General features: G+C 54.5%; 2 protein-coding genes across 8 annotated transcripts in view; one reads left to right on the top strand and one right to left on the bottom strand.

Moving 5' to 3' along the window:
- Positions 1-7: 7 nt before the first annotated feature.
- On the top strand, positions 8-3418 carry PLPPR3 (phospholipid phosphatase related 3). 2 transcript variants are annotated; one of them, XM_075175193.1, is made up of 7 exons: positions 8-82; positions 273-458; positions 660-789; positions 1032-1227; positions 1313-1370; positions 1734-1907; positions 2020-3418. In XM_075175193.1, the coding sequence occupies exons 1-7, from the start codon at positions 8-10 to the stop codon at positions 3280-3282; spliced, it is 2082 nt and encodes a 693-aa protein (XP_075031294.1). In that variant the 3' UTR covers positions 3283-3418. The 2 variants fall into 2 exon arrangements, with proteins under 2 accessions (XP_075031294.1, XP_075031293.1); XM_075175192.1 differs by having other exon boundaries at positions 1313-1454.
- Positions 3419-11928: 8510 nt separating this feature from the next.
- PTBP1 (polypyrimidine tract binding protein 1) overlaps positions 11929-16048 on the bottom strand; it is a 28927-nt gene continuing 24807 nt past the window's right edge. For 5 of the 6 annotated variants that reach the window (XM_075175233.1, XM_075175235.1, XM_075175231.1 and 2 more), the window contains 5 exons: positions 14251-14284; positions 13665-13757; positions 13088-13304; positions 12758-12835; positions 11929-12347 (listed from right to left, as the gene is read on the bottom strand). In XM_075175233.1, the coding sequence (XP_075031334.1) occupies positions 12215-12347; positions 12758-12835; positions 13088-13304; positions 13665-13757; positions 14251-14284 (555 nt within the window). In that variant the 3' untranslated portion in view covers positions 11929-12214. The remainder of the gene's footprint in view (positions 12348-12757; positions 12836-13087; positions 13305-13664; positions 13758-14250; positions 14285-16048) is intronic. The other variant, XM_075175236.1, reaches the window with a different exon arrangement.

Below are 16048 nucleotides of genomic sequence, written 5' to 3'. Positions count from 1 at the left end.
CAGGACCATGATCCCCCCCCGGGAGAAGGCCAGGGCTCCCAAGGACAGCATGACGCTCCTGCCCTGCTTCTACTTCGTGGAGGTGGGTGTGGGGTGCGTGGGGGGGGGGGTGTGGGGTGGGGGGGGGCTGCGCCGGGGGCTCCTTCCCCGGGCCCTGGCCCTGCCCTGGCATGGAGGGGACGGGGGCTTTGCCCCTTCCCGGCAGGGCTGCGCGATGCCGGTGCCCGTTGTAGCGGGCGGCGTGGTGGTCCCGACGCTCTTCCCCCCCCCAGCTGCCCATCGTGGCCTCCTCCATCGTCACGCTCTACTTCCTGGAGCTGACGGACCTCTTCAAGCCGGCCAAGGTGGGCTTCCAGTGCTACGACCGGGCGCTCTCCATGCCCTACGTGGAGACCAACGAGGAGCTCATCCCGCTACTCATGCTGCTCAGCCTGGCCTTCGCCGCGCCCGCCGCCTCGGTGCGTCCCAGGGCTCGTCCCGCTGCGGGGGGGTGAGGATGGAGCCTGCCCAGTGGCAGAGCCAGGGCTTGGGGTCCCGGTGCCAGCAGCACCAGGGGACCGGTGCAGGGAGCTTGGCAGTGCCCTGCATCCACAGGGCAGCACCGTCGACAGCCCAGACCCCCCCCCCGATCTCCCCCTGAGCTGCCGGTTCCTCCGCAGATCATGGTCGGGGAGGGCATCGTGTACTGCCTGCAGTCCAGGCTGAAGGGACGCGCCGGTGCCGAGGGCAGCATTAACGCCGGCGGCTGCAACTTCAACTCCTTCCTGCGCCGGACCGTAAGGTTTGTGGGTACGTTGTGCCGCAGCCCGGGCAGGAGCCCTGCCCGCCGCGGGGGCTGGTCTGATGGGCCCGGGGCTGGAGGGGATGTGGGGGCACCCCAGATGCGATAGCAGGAATGCACAGCCCCGCCCAGACCCCAGACACTGCACTGGGCCCATCCCAGCGCCTGTGGGTGCCCCGGGGCTGGGTGGGCCCTGGGTGCCTCGTGTGGGACAGGGGGTGACCTGCCATCCTGCTTCTGCCATCCCCAGGTGTCCACGTGTTCGGGCTCTGTGCCACAGCCCTGGTGACGGATGTCATCCAGCTGGCCACCGGCTACCACGCGCCCTTCTTCCTGACCGTCTGCAAGCCCAACTACATGCTGCTGGGCACCCCCTGCGACGCCAACCCCTACATCACCCAGGACATCTGCTCGGGCACGGACAAGCACGCCATCCTCTCCGCCAGGTACGTGCCGGGGAGGGGGGACACCCGCGCCGCGATGCCAACCCTCCTGCCCCATCCCAACTGCGCACCCCCGTCTCCCCCGCAGGAAGACTTTCCCGTCCCAGCACGCGACGCTCTCGGCTTTCGCTGCCGTCTACGTGTCGGTGAGTTCCCGGTGCTGCCCGGCTCTCGGCCCCCGCGTGTGCCGGCTCGGGGGCAGCGCGAGCCCCGTGCCGCCGGGCAGCAGCGTCCCTCTGCTGTCGGCACACGCCCTCCCGTGCACAGACAAGCTCTGCCCGACACACGTGTGCCCATGTTGGGGCGTGGGTGCGTGCACACCCGTGTGTGCACGGCTTCTCACCCATGCACGCTCAGGCACTTGCAGTTCCACGTGCACCCACGAGCTCCCTGCACGGCCGGGGGCTGGGGACGGGAGGGGGGAGGCTGCGGTGCCGTGATGGCAGCGGGTGCCGGTGCCACAAACCACCACTAACAGCCTGTTCCTGCCCCATCGTCGTCGCCGCCAGATGTATTTCAATTCCATCATCTCCGATAGCACCAAACTCCTCAAGCCCATCCTGGTCTTCGCCTTTGCCATCGCTGCCGGCATCTGTGGCCTGACCCAGATCACCCAGTACCGCAGCCACCCCGCCGATGTCTACGTGGGCTTCCTGATCGGCTCCGGCATCGCCGCCTACCTGGTGGGTGCCGGTCCCTGCCCTCGTGGCGGCCGCCGGGGCTGGGGAGGGAAGGATGCTCGGTGCGGGCCGCGGTCCTTGGGGCTGGGCTGACCCCGCGCTCCCCCTCCCGCAGGCTTACCACGCCGTCGGCAACTTCCGTGCCCCGACGGAGAGGGTCCCGGCGCCGACGCCGGCCAAGGACGCGCTGCGGGCTCTGACGCAGCGGGGCCACGACTCCGTCTACCACCAGAACAAGTCGGTGAGCACCGACGAGCTGAACCCGCAGACGCGGCTGGAGGAGGCGGCGCGGCCGGTGCCGCGGGAGAAGAACTCCCTGGGTAGCCTGAAGCGGGCCAGCGTGGACGTGGACCTGCTGGCCCCTCGTAGCCCCATGGGCAAGGAGAACATGGTGACCTTCAGCAACACCCTGCCCCGCGTCAACACCCCCTCCATGGACGACCCCGCGCGGCGCCACATGACCATCCACGTCCCCGTGGACGCCTCCCGCTCCAAGCAGCTCATCACCGAGTGGAAGCAGAAGTCGCTGGAAGGCCGGAGCATGACGCTGGCGGAGGAGGCGGCGCACGGCCGGGGCGCGGGGGACGCCGGCGAGGATGTCCCCCCCTCCCTCTACCCCACGGTGCAAGCACGCTCGGCCGAGCGGGCGGCCATGGGCCCCCGCGTCCTCATCCAGCCCCGGCCGGGCGCTTCGCAGCTGGTGCACATCCCCGAGGAGAGCCAGGCGGGCGCCGGGGGCCCGGCCGGCAGCGGGGCGGCCGTGCGAGCCAAGTGGGTGATGGTGGCGGAGAAGGGGGGGGCGCAGCGGGTGGCCAACCCCCCGCGCCTGATGCAGGTCATCGCCATGTCCAAGCAACAGAGCATCGTTTCCGTCACCCCCAAGCACTCGGAAACCTCCTCCTCCTCCACCAGCTCCGACTCCTCCCAGTACCGCTCGCCCTCCGAGCGGGACAGCTCCAGCATCATCACCATCGACGCCCACGCCCCCCACCACCCCGTCGTCCACCTCTCCGCCGGCAACGGGCCCTGGGAATGGAAGTCGGGGCCGAAAGGGCCGGAGGGGCCGGACGCCTACGAGCTGGGCGAGATGGGGAAGGATTTCCGCGGTTTCCGCCCGGCCAAGAGCGCCGGCGTCTCCCCCGGTTCCTCCGTCAGCGACATGGAGCAGGACGAGCCACGCTACGGCAGCCTGGCCGCCATCCCCGGGGCGGCGGGGGGCGGCGGGGAGCGGGGGGATGCTCCCCCCGAGGGGCTGCTGGGCACGGCCAGCCGGGAATCCACGCTGCGGAGGAAGCCGGCCGAGAGGGACGGGCAGGTGGACAGCGAGGTGGACCACTACTACAAGAAAATGCAAGCCGGCCGGAGGTTTAAGGACTGAGCCCCCGTTGCCTTCCCCGTGCCTGGCCCCAGGATGGGAGGGGGAGTCCATAATGCTGGGGTCCCTCTCTGCTTGGGGGGGGCATCAAGACAGGGCTGTCTTTTTGGCATCGGGGTGACCGAGTGGCACGAGGACGTGGCAGAGCACGGTCACACCGGACCCTGAGCCAGCCAAGACGTGTGCGGGACCCCCCAACACAGGACTCTGCTCCTGCCCGAGCAGCTGGGGGGGCTCGGGGGGCTCTGCCTGCCCCGACATGGCGGGACTGGGTGTCTCCAAGCACTTTTGACTTTCTTTTTCTCTCTAACACAGGTGCTGACATTTCTGAGGGGTTAATTTATTCTGGCTCTGGAGTTGTACGGGGGTGGGGGAGGGCAGGTGGGGAGCAAATGGTGCTGAAGGGCTTTGGGGGGGGGGGGGGGTGGATCGAGGGGTCTGGGGCGGCGGGGGGGCTGCCATGAGGCAATGGGTCCTGGCTCGCGTGGGGGGTTTGTGGATGCTGGGGGTCCTGCGAGAGCTGCGCAGGAGGGGTCGTCGCAGACCCCCATCCTGCACCACTGGTCCGTGTTGGGGGAGGACGAGGGGGGACAGTGCTGGGAGGGGGTGGTTTGCCCGGGGGCTCTGGGCACGTGGAGGCTGTAAATACTGCATGGGCTGAAGTAGAGGGTGGGCGTTGGGGTGGGGGGCACAGGGTCTGGGGCTGGCACGGGGGGAGCCAGGGCTGAGCTCTGTCCCCAGGACCTGCACCCTGGGCTGGGGACCGAGGTTTTGGGGGGATGGGAGGGGGGGCACCAGGCTGTGAACGCGTCTGTTGGGCAACAGCTGGAACTGCTGTGGTTTGAAAAGCAAATAAACACATGGACGTTCCCTGGCTGGGCTCCTTCGCCGGGATGGGGGGGCTGCTGGTCCCATGGCGGCGGGGGGGGCAGGACCGGGGCTCGCTGGCATCCGCAGGGGCTGCTCCAGGCAGGCGAGTGCCGTGGTCCGACGGCCAGGAGAGCCCCAGCGCCGCCAAGGGCAGGGCTCGGCACGGTGGGCTCGGGCAGCGGCGTGAGCAGGGGGGGGTCCTGCCTGAGCCTGCGCCATGGCCGAGCAGCCCAACGCCAAGGGAGGCTGTGATGCTGCTAATGCACTGTGTGACCCCCCCCTTCCTCCCAGGGGTGAGGTGGCCCCCACCCTTCCGAAATGGGCTCAAGGTCTTTCTCCCCCTTCCACGGGTCAGGTTAAAGCCCTTCCCGGCTCCCCAGCCCATTAACCAGCAGGCAAGCACCAGCAATTCCCTTACTACAGCTCAACGCGTGACCACCCATCGGCTGCCCCAGGACAAAGAGGGGGCTGCGAGCTGTGCCGGGTTCTCCATTGCACCCCAGGGAGCTGGAGGGGGGGGGCTGCATGGCCCCAGGCCATCGCTACCACGTGAAGTGTCCTGCAAAGCCCCGGGGACGGAGGGGCCCAGTGCACCAAGACCCCCTTCGCCGTCCTCCCGCCGCAGCAGGGAAGTGCTGCTGCTGCAGTTTCCCACCGCGTTGCTGTGGCAACGTGGGATCCAGCACCGCGCTGGGCTCCCGCGTGTCACGGCCAGCAGTGGCACAGCCGCGAGGCTGGGTGACCCGTGGCCGGTCACCCGTCCTCCCGCGAGAGCAGCGCAGCGGCCAGCGGAGCCCCGGCAGGGAAGGTGCCAAGCCAAGGGCAGGGGCAGGGACCGGCAGCAGCGGTGCAGCCACTCAGAGCCCTCATTTGGCATCCTCCCGTGCCGCCGCCTCCCCCAGACCCATCTCTGTATGGTGGTGGCGGAACCCCACGCGACCCGGCCCCAGCACAGAGGAGCATCTGCTCCATTTGTTATGGCTTGTAAATCACCCCGCGGGGAGCGGCGGCCGCCCATCGAGCACAGGGAACGGGGACAACCGGGAGAGCGGGCAGGGTTTGGGCAGAAGAGGTGGAAAAGCAGCCGAAGCACAAGGGAGCATGGCAGAAGAGCCGCCACGCCGCTCTTGTGCAGCGGGCAGAGCCGGACGGGCCGAGGCGCGGTTGCTTGGAGGGGTTTAGAGCAGCTCCAGAGCACCACGGCGTCGCGGCTGGTTTTGCTCCACAGCCCGGGGGAAGCACAGGGGGGAGCCCCCCGGAGCCGTCCCAGCCCGGGGTGCAGTGGCAGGGGCAGCCCGTGTCCCCTCAGAAACAGGGCGATGTGACGATGGCACCAAACTGCTGCTGCCAATTGGATTAACAGTGGATATCCCAAAGCCTCCGCCTTGCAAACATACGGATTATCCAGCATAACCCTGACCCGGTGCTGGAAAAGCCACCCAGGGATTAGCAGGAGGCTTGCTGGCAGCAGTGGGGGGGGGCTGCGGCAGGGGCACTGGTGGGTTGTGAGCCGGGGGGGGGTCCAACGCCGTCCGGCAGCAGCACAAGGGCCATGGTGCTGCGTCCAGCCCCGGTATGGGTGACCCAGGGAGATGAGACAGAGCCGCCAGTGACAGCGGAGGGCGGCTGGGACAGAGCCTTGCTCTGGCAGCCCTTGGTGGGGGGAAGGCGAGGTGCAGGGGGCTTACATCCCCCCCCCAGCCCCACGCCGCCGCTCTCCCGGCTCATTGTGGTGAGCGATGGCGTCACACGCCGCTTCACGCTGCCTCTGACCCAGCGGTTTCCATAGCGACTGTCAGCCCCGCGCCGCTCCCGCAGCCCCCGGCCCCCCCCCACCCCCGGCAGCCATCGCCACCTCGCTTGGGGACCCATGGGGCCCAGGAGGGAGCAGGAGCATCCTCCTCCTCCTCCTCCCTCTGCACCCCGTGGCTTTGAGAGGGGCCACGGCTCCTACCGAGCCCTCAGAGAGCAGGCAGGGACGGGCAGGCGAGAGACGCTGGAGCAGCTCCCCTGGCTTCAGCCAGGACCCTGCCCTTGAGTGGTGACCCGTCCTTTTCCACACGGGACACCCTCCGCCAGGACCCCCCCTGCACATCCCCGCGACCTCTGAGGTGACAATCACAGGCCCGGTCCTGCACCCGGCCGTTACTGCCGACACGCACCACGTACCCCCTTCCGCCCCCCTGTGCTTTATTTGCCCCCCCCCCCCCCAGGCAGGGGTACCCGCTCTGTGACCCCCCCCTCCAGCTGCAGGGAGGAGGCGAGAGGAGAAGTCACCTCATTAACCAAACCCCAGTTGCTAATTGCTCCTGGAGCACTGGGCACAGGTAGAGATTCCCTCACAGCCTGAGAAATACCGACATCGGACTGAGGGAAGGCCCCAGCGCTGCTCCCGGCTCAGGATTAGGGACCGAGAGGAGGGAGTCGCTGTCTTAAACCGGGCGCTTTTAGAGCAAGGCGGCCGCTTGACAACCACCCCGCTTCACTGGGAGAGCTTCAGCGCCCAGGGTGCAGCAGCCCTGGGCGGGGGGTCCCTCTCCCACACCGTTACGGCAGTTCGCGGAGCGCTGCTGCCCTCGCTGAAGCCCTTTGCAAGACTCCGAGCGCCCGCCGGACACGCGGCACAGGGCAAGTCCGGCTTTAGCAAACACGGGTTCAGGCCCAGCGGCATGAGCGGGGTCAGAAGCAGCCCTGGCAGCGGGCAGGGGCTGGGGGGCTCCTCAGCAGCGTTCAGGAATTCACTTTCCATTCCCGAGGATGTTTCCATACCTGAGGATGCTCAGAAAGACCGGCCTTGCATAGGGGGTTTATTCTCCCCCCTTGCTCCGGGCAGGAGCTGGAAGAGCTCTTTGACCCAGAGAGCTCCAGCGCTGAGAACAACCCGGGTTGTTTTCCCGTTAAAGACGTCCTTAGAGAAGTTCCCTCCACGGGCAGCCGCGATGGCCCAACCGCACGCGCAGGTAAGAGCTGGCTCCAGGTGGCGAGTCAGCGTGGGTGCTTTCCCTCCAGCACCCGGACGCGGGCTTTGCCACATCCCCGCACCCTCCTGTTGGCAGGGGGGCTACGGGGGGATGCGGCGGGTTTGGGGAACGTCCCCGTGCCATGCTGACCCAGCCACGCTGGGCCCCACCAGGGAAGGGATGGCGGAGCCACGGGCAGGATCTGTCCCCCCGCCAGGCAGCCGTTTCCATGGCGACCCAGCCCATCACGTGCGCCCACCCCACGATCGATATTTGCTTTGCCTGCAGCAAGAGCTGGGAGGCCGTAATTACTGCACCAGGCAGCTAATTAGCAATTCAGTACTTGTCCGAGAGGGACAGGGATGGGCACGGGGAAGCCGCCTCGCAGGGCGGAGGAGGGTGCTGCGGGCCTCGTGCCTTTCAGAGGGCACTGCTGCCTGGTTTTCCTGCCACGCTGCCTGGGTTTTGCTGGAAGGAGAAGTAAATGCGAGATCACTGCCCGTAGCTTTACCGCATTTCCATGCATCTACCAAGAGCTGCCTGGCCCAGGACAGCAGCAGGCTCCTGCACAAGCCTGGGGTAGGGCAGGAGATGCCCCAGATGCTCAGGTCGCCTTTGTGGAAGATCAGGTTGCAACAATCTTCCTGGCATTAACGACCACCAACCTTATCTAGGAAAATCAGACAGGAACAGCAGGATGCTGGTTTGACCGCCCAAGCCTTTGACATTGCATGGGCTATGCCCCTTGTAACCGGAGAACTTGCTGAAGCAAAGCAGGAGCAATTAACTCGCTCATTCCGGCGGGGCAGCGATGCACACAGCCCAGCATTACTTACACACAAGCATCGAGACAGGCGAGGGAAGAGGCAGCTGTTACAAATCCTATTACACTTTCAAGGAACAACAGTGATCCCTTTCAGCAACCCGAGGCTCCCGCAGGATCCCGCTCGGTCTTGGAGGCTGAAGTCTGTACCCAGATGCCTACGAAATAAGCTCGTGTTTAATGCTAATGTGCTCAACACAAAGGGAACGGGGCCAAAGGACAGAAAACAGCAGAGCCACAGAAGCAACAGCTCAGTACATTTATTCTTCCTATCCCTGAAAACATCGGGTGCCTATCCACGTGCACCAGTGCTCCCAGCTCGCGGCTGCTGGGACGAGGTACAGCACTGCGGTGCCGCACCCCTCGTTTCTGTTCGAGAGATCTGCAGCGAGGCCGGCAGCTCTCGACACCCGGCCTGCGGGAAGCCGGTAGCACAGCAGCCTGCAAGTGGCTCTGCTCTGGGGGAGCGCACCCCATCCTCCCCTACCGAGGGACCCATCCGGCCGCTTTCCCACGCCCCATGGAGTTCTTTGTCATTTCCCTGTAAGCGCCTGCTCCCCCTGCTTCCCTTCAAAATAAAGCTTTGGGAATGCCGTACCTGAAACCTCGGGTTTACCTCCGTGGTATCCGAGTGCACCCCGACATCTACGTCAGGGAACATTTACTTTTGGAAAGGAGTTGAGCACGCAGGTAAGAAACCAAACCGCTAAGGAAAAGCCCTGCTCCTCCGTGAGCCCAACACCGCTGGAGTATTTGTACATCAGCGTAACCCACAGGAACCTTCACACCACTTCTACAGGAGCCGAAACGGGAATCTCGCTGCCCGCACTGGATGTCAGACTGCACTGCATCCAGCTAGCCAGAAAGCTTTGACACATCTAAAGCACAAAACTACAGAGAGTATTACGTATTTGACTTGGAAGTGGGTTATTTCATGGATATTAGCTAGAATATATGGAAAGTTTAGGAACATGAAGTAAAAAAGTGTTGGAGTGTGACAAAGGCAGAGCATCAGTTAAGGCCCTACAACCTCATACCTCTGAACCTCATTCAAGCGCCGAAGGGCTGGAGCGTCAGCAGCTGGAACGGATCCGCGTTACAGCCGCCCCTCCCAGCTCAGCCTGCACAGAGACGCTAAGGGACAAACACTCTGCCAGCCCAGAGGTATGTGAAGAGTCAAAGTTATATAAAATGAGGCAGCTGAAATTACATTAGAAGGAAAAATCAGAAGCAAAATAGGCACAATAAAAAGATAGGAAAATCAGAAGCAAAGAATACAGAAGAAATTTATTGAAAGCACAAGTACAGACTGGCCAATAACTGCTTTCTACAATCTGAACAGTAAATAATGGAGCTACAGAAAGGTACAAAGGTTGTTATAAAATAGTTTTAATTTCATTTCTTTTTGCATTACAAACATTCTTTGAAAGAGGCAATGGAATTCTGATGTTGTGTATGCTTACCCTCCCCACCCCACCTTCCACAATACTGAACCTGTAATAGCTGTTATCAAAATATACAATACATCTGTTCACCATAAAAAACTGGGTTTTGCTGCCCCCTCATGTCTTACAACAGGTATAAAAAAATTATAAATATGTACACCCTTTTGTTACTCACATTCTTTACATGCAAACACAGGGATCCAAAGGAAAAACCCACAATTGCCTGGGTTCCGGGGTTACCTCAATTCATTTGCTTGCATTTTGCAAAATATATATAGCCTGTGGGTTGACCAAATCAATGTTAAAGGCCACCAGACAGGTTTCATTCCAATAAGCCTCTTCCCAGTGTCTCGGGTGAGGTTGATTGAACGCATTTAAAGGTTAAACCACAGCTGTTCCGCTTGGGTTGCGCACGGATCCTCACAAGGCGGAGTGCTGCCTGTGGCGTACTCGGGAGCACCAGAGCACCAGTGCTCCCTGGCTGCAGGAGGAACAGATTTTTCACTTCAGGAGGAAGGGAGATGAGCAAATTAACTGTGACAACAACTACCAAGACACCTGAATTTGCCCTCCTGAACGTTAAGACGCTGGCAAGGAAACGTGGAGCTTTCCAGAGAGGCAGATCACACGGCTTCATTAACAGGCTTACTCAGATTTAGAGGTAACTGAAACCAGCGCCTACTCGTCAGCTGAAAGTTTGCTCAGCTCAAGCGGGGCAACACTTGCATTGAAGACGGTTTCACATTCCTCAGCCACAAGCCGAAGACCAAGGCAGACAAGGATTTCCAATCCCATGCCAGCAACCCAAGCTGAACCCTCACTCAGACTTCACACACTTCTCCAGCATAATTCACATCCTCAAGAGTTCAGGGAGGAACTAAGAAAAGTTAAGACTTTTCCAAACACTCAGTGCTAGGCAAGTCAAGAGCTCCCACACTAAGCAAGGAAATCATAACTTGCAACACTAAGACAATTAAAAAACAAACTTTGGTCCACAATTTGCAGAAAAACCCTGAAAAAAAGTACAAGATTCTTGTTATTTTGCATCCGAACAGGTTGCAGGTTAGAGGAAAATGTAAGGCAACATCGGATTACACAAAATAGAAGGCAGAATGGCCCGGGAAAGAGTTGTAAGCCAGAAAAAAAAAATACATGGTTGTATCATTGGGAAAAAACGATCTGCTGCATTCTACTTTTAATAAATTCCCTTCCTATAACTTAAAAAGATCTGGGCTTACAGGTTAAAAAGGTAAAAACTTTAGCCTGGGTCCTTTTACTTAAATTCACAAGCTATTTGTGCTTGTTATCTCAAACACTTTGCTTTAAAAATCTGCTTTGCTTAACATGTTTTATCAATTTCATTACATTACTCATCCTCAGTCATGACCTCAGCCTGATAACTAAATTCCTGCCCTACAGTTTCAATTACAAAAAAAAAAATAAGTACAGTATACAAGGGTAATACCACAAAGGAGTAAATTTAGATTACGTTTATACCATCTTATCATTCTATAAAAAGGTACTTAAACTATTTCTTTTGCATATAAAGAGATTAGAATATTTGGTCAACTGGAAATATTGCTAGGCACAGATGACAGCAACGGCATCAAAAAGTATAATACAAGAATTAAAACAAAAAGCTCAAATGCTGAAGACATGCTATAAGAATGATGGCAGAGCTACGTTGGTCTTGTTAATCTCAAATTAGGGGCACGAAGGTGACTCACATGAACACCTTTCTAAATGTGGGATATCCAATAATTCTTCAAATCCTAGCCAAGTATTTAGATATATATATACACACACACAATTTTGACAAACTCTTAATGATTCGTCTTCACAAGTGTCCAACAGTGGTTAATTACGTATCTTGATCTCTTGTGAAGGGCAGAGCCTGTTGACTTGCTATGGACAATGGAATGTAATTTGGTCTTGGGAACGCTTCCCCACCCAGACCTTTCTGCTTAGTCTGAATGTTACGGACAAAGGATCTTAAATAACTCCCACTTGAAGGTTTGCAGGTGGCGGTAAACCACAAGCAGATTGGAAAGTGGCATGAAGACACATGATACTATGCAGATTGAGACATTTCACGGACAGTGGGATACAACTGCCTGAAGAGTCAAAGCCCAATATTTTCTTTATCCACTTTGCCAGCTTCACTTGTCCTTCACTACAAGCTGATCCAGTAAGCCAGAGCTCACTCATTCCCCTCAACTCTCCCAATCCACTCCCTACAGTTCAGATGTTTTCCCCAAAGAAGTAAAAGGTTTAAGGCACAGGATAGCAGATGCACAGTTAAGGTAGGATCAATGCAACTTATTTTTGTGCTGGGTGAGTTGGGAGCTCCTATACACCATGCATTTTACAAAATCCTGACTCAAAGGCGCTAAAGTGAATTTACACAGTGGTTTTAGGTCTTTCAAGGCATGGATGGGTAAAGAAAATAAAAAAGGCATCAATGTGAAACCTGATAAACTTGTTAGGATCTGCTTTTTGGGGGAGAAGGAGCAGGAGGGGAGGGGAATTTCCCAGAGCAGGTTCCAAAGTGTAAACTTTAACTTGTGATTTTTATTTGAACAGTCAAGATTGTTACCCATCACCGCAAGGTTAGCAATATGAATTAGATTTAATTTTTTTTTTTAAAAACCGGTAAACTGATTTCTCTTTAAAAAAATAAAATCTCTGGTCTTTTAAGGTCACTTCAGCTGCATTTTTAAAGTGGCTTTTTTTCTGGAATGATGGAAGTTGAAACCCTAGTGTTCAGCCTTTTAAGGTCAAGGCTGAACCCAAGAGGTTTTAAGTCAAGTCCATTTTGTCTCACGCCTTCCAAAGCTTTAAATGGTGGACTTCGAGAAGGACACACGCAAGTGATGATTCTCACCCAGGTCATGATTATGGAGGTCAATGAGTGATTGAATGGCTTCTTCCACAGAGCCCATCTGGATCAGAGCCATTTTACGGTCCTTCCTGACAAGACAGAAGTTTAAGTCACATTCAGTACGACCGTATGCAGAGTTTGCCTAACTCAATGCAAGTCGTCTTTACCTAGCGCTCAACAAGGTCAGCAGGAAATTAACTACCCGGGTAATTGCAATATACTTTCTTCTTATATGGAAGAGTATATCTATATGATAAACATGCATATCCAAACTTCCCACTCAGCTACCTTAGTTTTCTTCACTAACTCATACTCACCATGCACTCAATCCAGGGTTACTCTGGAATTCTTCAATCCAGAGAGTCAAGTATTACATTAGTGATGATTCTGCTCACCTTTCACTTAGCCCGAGTTGGAATTCGATCAGAACTAAGTGCTTCTAACCCTTCTCATATCGAAAAGCCCGGTGTAAGGACAGGACATAAGAGAAAACACTTACTGGAAGAATTTGAATCCTTTGACCATCCCACCATTGCCTGAAAATAACATCTTAAGGTCTTCTTCAGTTATTGAAGGTCTGAAACAAATAGTTTTCCAGTCAAATGTACGTTGACAGACTAAATTAATCTCCAAAAACCAATCCTCATCAGAGCCTTTTCTAAATTCTCTACCAGTAGCTTCTTCGACTGGAAAGGCTATGAGGAACAACAGGAAGACAGGCAAGCTTTCCTCCTGCTAGCAGCAAAAAGCTGACCGTATTTACTCGCACACTAAATTTGCAGACATTTTTATACTCAGCCATACAGGAACTCTCCATGCGGACACTTACGGAATATTGGACAGATGAAGAGTGGCAGAAGGGGGAAAGATGTTTTGGAAATTTTTGGAGCCTGGTTTCTTGAAACGATGTAGAGGAGAATTTCCATAGTCCTTAGTCAGACCTTGGTCTTCCTGTCCCTCGCGGGGAAGTTGTACTGTCTGATGCTTGGACAATGTTATACGGATTGGCTTCCCGTGAAGCTTCTGACCATTTAAATGGCTCATGGCTGCAACGGTTAAAGACAGCACTGACTACAATGGTATTTCACAGTTTTGTTCAGACATTTACATCAAAGCTAGAATTTCATTCCAGTTCTTCCCTACGCAGATACCACATCCTCCAGGAACTGCATGACAGGCCTTGTTACTCTGCCTTATCGTACTGTTTATTTATCTTGCACAAACAAACCACACCTTTTCCAGAGCTGCCCCAAATCCATACCACATATGCAGGCAAAGCAATTAAGTGCCTGGACATGTTCATGTTTGGGTCTTTTTTTGGAAGAGAAGAAAGTACTGATATTAAAGCTTTATTACCCATTAGGTCTCTTTAATGCTAACAGTCTGATACTTTTAAGCTTGCTTACCAAGCTGGGCCTGGTTTCCATCAGCCATCTGAACTAGGGCATTCTCTTTCTTATTAAATAAAATCTTCACCCTTTGCACATCACCATAGACTCCTTCAAAAAGTGAGGAAACAAGAATAGTCTTAGGCAGGGGAAAAAATGAAGTCTCATTCAACTTAAGCTAATCAATCCAACAGCAAAAACATTCATTCACAACCAGAACTGATCTCATTCCAACCATGGTTACTTATTCTGCTCTAATTAAGGAAAATTCTTATATAGCAGAATAATAATGGAACAATACATTAAAGAAAAGATACTGGGTTTCAGCAAAAAGCAAAAATCTTTACTGCCAGAAGACTGGACAATTTAGCATGCTATCACAATTTAAAACTCTTATAAAAGACATGCAAAGCAATAAACCATGCATAACTGAACGTAAAATAAAGGCAAACTAAATTAAATAGCAAACTAAGTAAACAATGTAAAAATGAAATTATGCATTCAAAAAAATGGCAAACTGCAAACTGTACATTTTTGAAGTATCAAAAAAGTAATCTCAAATAAATGAAAAACAAGGTAATAAAAAGTGTGAATAATAACATACCGAAAAGAATAAAGAGGCATTGGGGTGTAACTCTCTTTAGAGAACAGCAGAGCAAGGCAGCGGAGGGACAGGGAAGAGGTAAGGAATCGAAGGGGAGAGCGAGGTTGCACAAATCGTCCACAACGAGGAAGGGCAGAGTCCCCGCAGGAAATGGCGAAATTGGTTGATGGATGATGAAGTTTTCAAGATGGTTAATATTGAAGGGCAGGTTGGTTTCCGAAGAGCAGGGTTTTTTTTTTTTTGGAAGGGGAATGTTTTTATTTTTTGTTTCAAGCAACAACAGGAAGCAGAAGTACCGTGCAGTCAGTTGGCAAAGAAATTCCGGATCAGGGGAAGAAAAAAAATTCAGGGATGGGGAGAAAAGAAAAAAGTAGCAAAAAACACAGGTCAGTAAATACATAAGGAAATATGTAGTGTTCCATCAGTCAGATTTATAGAATTCTACATACAATAACTTGTTTACAGAAACAGTTAATAGGTTTTACCTAGTGGAACACAATGATAAAGAAAAGGCATTTTTACTTAAGATATACAAAGAAGTAAGAGACAGTATCACAACAGAGTGACTTCTACAGGCTTTAATATTGAATTAAATTGCAACGGTATTCCCTAAAATTTGACTAGAAGTATTTTCTCCGATTACAAGAATTTCTTAGAAGAAATGACTTCATGGATCAAGTCAAAAACACAGCTGTATTTGCTGCGTTAGGACTAGTGACTACGGGAAGCAATCCATATTGCAATACTTAGCTGTAACAAAACCAGGAAAGTCCAATTTAGATACCAATCACTGCCTTTAAAGCAAAAGATTATCAGGATGAGCAGCTGTACCACTACAAAAAACCTCAAAGGTCTGCTAGAAGCACTTGCTACAAAGGAACTGGGTACCTATTCCCTTCCATCTCCGTGACTTGACCTCACCAGGCGGAAACCCAAAAATGCTGTTACTGAGCCAGAAAGGCAGGAAAAGCACCTCTGCTCCCAGTGACAACACTAACTTTGCACGCAGACAAGAGTCTGCATTCAAAGTAAAAGTCAACGCAAGCTGAGACAGGCAGACTTCTTCCACTCATCATGGAAAGGAAAAATGGAGTAATTTCAGTTTCCATGATTCCGATTCGGAAAAAACCTTGTGCATTATCGCAGAGTAGTCACTCCAGAGAAATACTGTCTCTTAACTAACTGGTTGTGGCACAGGTAAGTTTCTACAACACTGATTACACAGGCAATGGAAAAAGTTTCAGGTCTGTTAGTTCACAGCTTCAGTACAAGTATCAAAGTCTCTCTAGCCCAAAGATAAGCTGGATGGATAGTGAAGAGCTCATCAAAAAACACAAGGCATGAAATAACTGCTTGCTCCTACTTCAACAAGAACTGTGCACACCCTTCAGACACTGCTCAGAGCTGTGAACATGTGCAAATTAAACAGAGGTACAGCACAGTCCTTTGTCCTGTCACTGCCATCCAGACAAGGCAAAATCATCCCAAGAAACACACACTTGACAGTATCACACTGGTCGAGAATAGTGATGCCAGCTCTTAATGTTTAAGACTGTTGTTTGAACAGCAAGTCATTGGGACCAAGCCAGAGATGACAGTTCCTGGAATGGCAGAGGAGTTCCTAGGTAGAAAGAGCAACTCATCCAAACCAAAGCTGTATCGCAGTCCCTGCCATTATTTCATGCCCTGGAGAAAATAGTAACGACAGATAAAAAGAGTAGTCTGAAATACTGATTCAATTGGTTCATCTCATCAAGAGTTAAATATTTTGATCATTCATCACATCCAGGCTTCCCCT

This window comes from Calonectris borealis, chromosome 28 (genome assembly GCF_964195595.1).
Source record: "Calonectris borealis chromosome 28, bCalBor7.hap1.2, whole genome shotgun sequence".
Classification (NCBI taxonomy): Eukaryota; Metazoa; Chordata; class Aves; order Procellariiformes; family Procellariidae; genus Calonectris; species Calonectris borealis.
The sequence above is the reverse complement of the archived record's forward strand: the minus strand, read 5'-3'. Positions and strand labels throughout refer to the sequence as shown.